Here is a 6,000-nt window from a genome sequence, read left to right on the forward strand (position 1 = left end):
AAACAAACAACTTCTGAAAAACTTTTAGTAGAATCTCTTGTACATCCTTTGGAGGGATTCAGACCATGTCTTTGGGCACAATGTTCTATAGCTTACGTGACACATTTCTGGTGTCTTTGCCTTTGTTTATGACTTTTTATGGTTCTTGTTGTTATTTTTTTAGAAAACAATATGAAATCAGGAAGGATGGGGTCATAGTTGTCACAGGTGCATCTGCAATGCATCTCCGGGATCGCAGGCGCAACCCTGCCCCTCTCCGCTGCTCCGGGTCCCCGGCGATTCACTCACCTCCCCACGATCCAGAGATGACTATGGCAGCACGGCGCGTCCCCGTCTCCTAGTGCGCGCCTGTGGCAGCTTCAGTAAATTTAAAGGGCCAGCGTGCCGATAATTGGCGCTGGCAGACCAGCCATATTGCTAATATTTCCAGCCCCTTCCTGTGTCCCCTGCCGGATCTTTGTGCCTCACAGCCTTAGAGAAAGCTCTCTAGCGATTATACTGCATTCCTGTGTCTCCTGCATTCCTGTCTCTCCTGCGTTCCTGTGTCTCCAGTGTTCCTGTGTGTTCCTGTGTGCCTGCTCCTGAGTTCCTGTGTCCTGTGTCCCGTGTGCCTGTGTTCCCGTTCCCATCTGCCTGGACCTCCTGTTGCTGACCCCGGATTGGTCTTGACATTGCATCTCTGCTGCCTGCCCTGACCTTCTGCCTGGACCTGACCACAAGGCTGTCTCCTGCTAAGGTACCTCGAATCCGGCTGCCACCGCGAGCTAGTCGCACCTGTGGAACGACCTGGTGGCACCCTGCCGCAGCAAGTCCAACCTGGTTTGCCCGAATCCTGACATGGATCCGGCCATAGATCCCGCCGAGGTTCCGCAACCTGAAATGGCTGACCGTGCCACCTTCGTGGAACAACAGCCGCAACAGCTTGTCGCGCAAGGACAGCAACTTGCACAAATATTTGAGGAACCTGCTCGAGCATCTTCAGCAGAGACCGCACTCCTGAACCTACGTCAAGGAGTCTCATCTGTGGGAGACTATGCAGTCCAGTTCCGTTCCTTGGCCTCCGAGCTGGATTGGAATGAGGCGGCCTTGCTTGCGACTTTCAAAAAGGGACTGTCGAGTCAGATGAAAGACGCCCTGTCTGCACGGGATCTTCCGTCTAAACTGAGTGATCTAATCACTCTGGTCACTGAGATAGACATCCGGTTTCCTGAGTGCTCTGAGGAGCAACGTCTGGAACTACCGCAAGTCAGGACCCATAGTCTGCCCTGTCTAGCTCCAGTTTTCCAACAACCGTTTCAGCCTCCTGCCATGACCATTTCAGAAGAACCAACGCAAGTGGACAGTGCTCGGCTGTCTCCCCAGGAACGTTCGAGGCGACTTCAGGAGAACCTCTGTCTCTATTGTGCCAGCCCAGAACACTTCCTTCAGTCCTGTCCACTCCGTCCTCAGCGTCCGGGAAAACGCACACACCTAGGGATCTTGGGAGAAGCGTCCCTAGGTAAAAACAATGTTTCTCCATGACTGAACATTCCTGTCTTACCCAGATTCAGGATGGGTAAAACATTTCCACCCTCTGCCTTCCTGGATTCTGTTTGGCAGGAAACGTTGTGGATTCTGACTTGGTCTCTCAGTACCGTCTTCCTGTGGTCCGTCTCGAGTAAACGCTCGTCATCTCATCAGTCAGTGGGCAGATTCTCCAAGACCTGACCAGTACCGCACAGAACCCCTATGCCTACAAGTAGCGGTCGTGCACAAAGAGACACTTTCCTTTTACGTACTAACCCGATGCACCTCTTCAGTTCTTGTGGGCCTTCCATGGTTGCAGCGCCACGCACCTGTGCTTGACTGGCAAACGGGTGAAGTTCTCCACTGGGGGCCAAAATGCCAGTCATGTTGTCTGGAACTGCCTTGTCCCGTTTCTGCCGTCTCGCCTTCCAAAATCCTCCAAGCCTCTGGTGGGTCTCCCTGCTCCATATGTGGACTTTGCTGATGTCTTTTCAGAGAAGCAAGCTGAGACTCTGCCACCACACCCACCCTAACTGCGGTCATGATGAACTATGTGAAGGAGAACCTACAGAAGGGCTTTATATGCAAGTCTTCGTACCCTGCTGGTACATGATTCTTCTTCATGGCCAAGAAGGATGGTTCTCTCGGTCCGTGCATTGATTACCATGGTCTCAATAAGGTCACAGTGAAAAACCACTACCCACTACCCCTGATCACAGAACAGTTTTATCGTCTTCATGGTTCCAAAGTTTTCACCAAGTTGGACCTGCGAGGGGCACATAACCTCATCCGCATATGAGAAGGTGAAGAATGGAAGACCGCTTTAAAAACTTGACATGGCCACTTCGAGTACCTTGTTATGCCCTTTGGACTCTGTAATGCACTGGCGGTTTCTCAGGAGTTTGTCAACTACGTATTCAGGGATTTGCTTTATACCTGTGCCATAGTCTATCTAGACCATATCCTGGTGTTCTCCGCAGACTTTGAGTCCCATTGAGTCCATGTACGGCAAGTTCTCAGGCACTTAAGGGCCAATCGCTTGTATGCCAAGCTCGAGAAGTGCCAGTTTCATCAGAGGAGTCTCCTGTTCCTAGGCTATATTATCTCGGACAAGGGACTACAGAAGGATCCTGCAAAGTTGTCTGCAGTACTTCAGTGGCCGCGTCAAGTAGGGCTTCGAGCTCTCCAGAGATTCCTGGGCTTCACCAATTACTACCGGCAGTTTATCCCACATTTCTCCTCTCTGGTGTCTCCCATTGTGGCGCTGACCAAGAAGAACGGCAATCCTAAACTATGGCCTCCGGCAGCTGAAGAAGCTTTCATTAAGTTGAAGTCTGTCTTTTTGTCTGCTCCCATTCTCACCCGAGAATGGGAGAAATGGGAGAAATGGGAGAAACTGTTCCTGCTACAGGTCGATGCCTCATCTGTGCGGGAGCCATTCTCACCCAGAAGGGGCCCAAAGGCCAAACTCTCACCTGTGGGTTCTCCAAGACCTTTTCTGCTGCAGAAAGCAACTACTATATCGGTGAATGGGAGCTCCTGGCTATTAAGCTTGCTTTGGAGGAATGGTGTTATCTTCTGGAGGGAGCTTGTCATTCAGTCAGTATCTATGCTGATCACAAAAAACTCCTTTACCTGCAGACTGCCCAGTGTCTCAATCCAAGACAGTCTCGTTGGTCTCTATTCTTCTCCCAATTCGATTTCCTGATACATTTCCATCCTGCAGAGAAGAATGTTAAGGCACTCTCTCTCGTGTCTCGGATGTTGTTGGGGAGGATCCTGCTCCTAGACATATTGTTCCTCCTGAACGGCTGGTTCTTGCTATTCCAGTGCACCTTCGTCAGCTTCCTCCTGGTAAGACTTATGTCCGACCTGCCCTTCGGAAAAGGATACTAATTTGGGGACATTGTTCTTGTGTGGCTGGGCAACCTGGGATGCAACAGTCTTTCACCCTCATTTCCCGTTTCTACTGGTGGCCGGATCTGGTCAAGGGTGTACAGGATTTTGTGGGCTCTTACACTTCCTGAGCCCTAAGCAAACCATCTCATCTTAAACCTGCTGGTCTTCTTCTGCCGTTACTGATACCCAGCTGCCCGTGTGACAATGGACTTTATCACCGATCTTCCATCTTCCTTGGTAATACTGTAATCTGGGTGGTGACCGACTGGTTCTCAAAGATGTCTTACTTTGTCCCTCTGCCAGGTCTGCCGTCAGCTCCACGCCTTGCCAGCCTCTTCTTCCTGCACATCTTCCGGCTTCATAGACTCCCCTTACACATTGCCTCGGAACATGGGGTCCAGTTTGTTTCCCATTTCTGGCGATTCCTGTGCAGTCAGCTAAAAGTGAAGCTGGACTTCTAGTCTGCGTATCATCCGCAGTCCAATGGACAAGATTAGAGAGTTAATCGGACCCTGGGCTGCTATCTCCGCCATTTTGTCTCCGCCCTTAAAGGACGACTTGTCCATCCTGCTACCTTGGGCGGAATTCTCTTACAACTCACTGCACTCCGAATCAGCCGGCTCCATTTTTTATAGTACTGTATATGGACTACATCCTCATCCTCCTCTCCTGCTTGCTGAGAGGTCTGATGTTCCTGCCGTGGAGGAATTGGTCCATGATCTCAAATACATCTGGGAACAAACACAGGTGGACGGGCATCCATCCGCACCAAAACTCAGGCGGACAAGAAATGCAAATCTCCTCCAGTCTTCTCTCCAGGGGACAAAGTATGGCTGTCTTCCAGGTATGCTCATTTGAAGATAATCAGCTATAAGCTTGGTCCTCGTTTCCTGGGTCCATTTAAGGTACTGAAGCGCCTCAATCCTGTGGCGTATAAGCTGCGCCTTCCTCCCTCCATGCACATGCCGAATTCCTTCCACGTCTCTCTCTTGAAACCAGTCATCCTGAACCGCTTCTCTTGGCAAGTGCCTGCTCCTGAGGCTGATTCCACCAATGTCTTTGAGTTAAAGGAAAACCTGGATATGTAGACAGTTAGAGTGAAGCAGTTCTTCCTTGTCAACTAGAATAGGTTCGAGCCAGAGGAAAGTTCCTGGGTGCCAGAGGATAACATCTTGGACTCTGGTCTTCTGCAGAAATTCCTCCAGTTCAAGAAGAGGGGAGGCCGAAGGGGGGGTATTGTCATGGGTGCTCCTGCGACCCATCTCCCTGGTCGAAGCAAGCGCAGTGCTGGTTACAGATGGCGGTCAGGCTGTGCCCCCCCTAAACAACCTGGCCGGCTGGCCAGGTGGTTTGGGCTGGGTGCTGGTGCAAGTGCTGCACCAGCCCCAGTGTCACCTGCCCCTCCTACACCTTCTCCCACACAAGTTGCAGTGGCTGCTCAGCAGCATGTAGTGAAACGAAGCACCACACACACCCCCTTTCACGGTACCCCGTCTCACATAACCCCCCCTTCTCCGCCAGGCGGGGAGAGGGAATCCTCAGATAGTGATGAGCCCGCAAATCGGCGGCATGCTGATTCACTGGCCGGGGTCACAGCTGGTCCAGTGTGGCCTGTAGCTGCGTGGATCCCCCGCGTTATAGGCACCCCTTCAGTGCCCGGTCCGTGAGGTTTAGTCTGAAGGGACGGTGAAGACACTGATCCTGTTCTGTCCAATCTCCTTCCCACTCCATGTATTCCAGACGGAGGCAGTCTTGGTCTCACGGTCAAGACAGTAGGAGTTCTGGTGGATCCAGTTGGGGCCGGACATATTCCTGACACTCTTCATCATCATCCAGTGGCGGGCACGGCCGCCGTTGTGAGAGTCGGTCATGGAGACGGGATCAGGCTTCTTCGCAAAATGGCGTTGACGTAGCAAGGGTGCCTCTGACAGCTCCCCCAGCGGTGACCCCCAGTGCACCCCAGGCACCCGTGACGCCAGCGGTGACGCTTCCAGTGGCAACATCTGTCGGTGAGTTATCTTGCGAGAATGCCTGGGAAAAAATTCTGTACATGGTGATGATGTGGTTGGTGCCCTGAGGGCAGTGTTAGCAAAAATGATGGTGGTATCTCCAGTGGCATCATCATTGCCGCCTGCACAGGTTTCAGGTTCAGCGGGGATGCTTTTGAGAGATACTTATTTTTGTACCGTTGCCCTTTGGGTAAGCAATTAGCGGCTGACCTGAGGGAAAAAATAATAAGATTTGAATTTGTTGACATTTGGGCGCTGTTGACACTGGACCAGTTATCTGTGGATAAGGAAAAGCGCTTTGAGAAAGGGGAGAAGAAGAAGCCGAAGGTGGCAAAGACTTTTGGTAATTGGTTGCAGGCTTTTTGCAATTTTAGCAAGCGTGATTGTGCAGCAGAAGCCGGAATGTGGCCAGGATCTGTTTGTTTATCTAGATACGATCTTCACTGCGCATAAGTTATACGGTGGTTCGGCATGGTGGCGGTATGATGAGGAATTTAGGCGCCGCTTAGCGGCAAGCCCTAATGTTGGTTGGGCATCTAAGGCGACGGATGTTTGGATACAATTCATGATGTCGCAGAAACCTCAG

General features: G+C 51.5%; 1 protein-coding gene across 1 annotated transcript in view; it reads right to left on the bottom strand.

Annotated features, from left to right (window-relative positions):
- Nucleotides 1-105, bottom strand: part of LOC140132252 (vomeronasal type-2 receptor 26-like) — a 39,951-nt gene extending 39,846 nt beyond the window's left edge. Inside the window, exon 1 of the mRNA XM_072150964.1 lies at nucleotides 97-105. Coding sequence (XP_072007065.1) covers nucleotides 97-105 — 9 coding nt within the window. The remainder of the gene's footprint in view (nucleotides 1-96) is intronic.
- Between the last annotated feature and the right edge of the window lie 5,895 nt (nucleotides 106-6,000).

This window comes from Engystomops pustulosus, chromosome 1, assembly GCF_040894005.1.
Source record: "Engystomops pustulosus chromosome 1, aEngPut4.maternal, whole genome shotgun sequence".
Classification (NCBI taxonomy): Eukaryota; Metazoa; Chordata; class Amphibia; order Anura; family Leptodactylidae; genus Engystomops; species Engystomops pustulosus.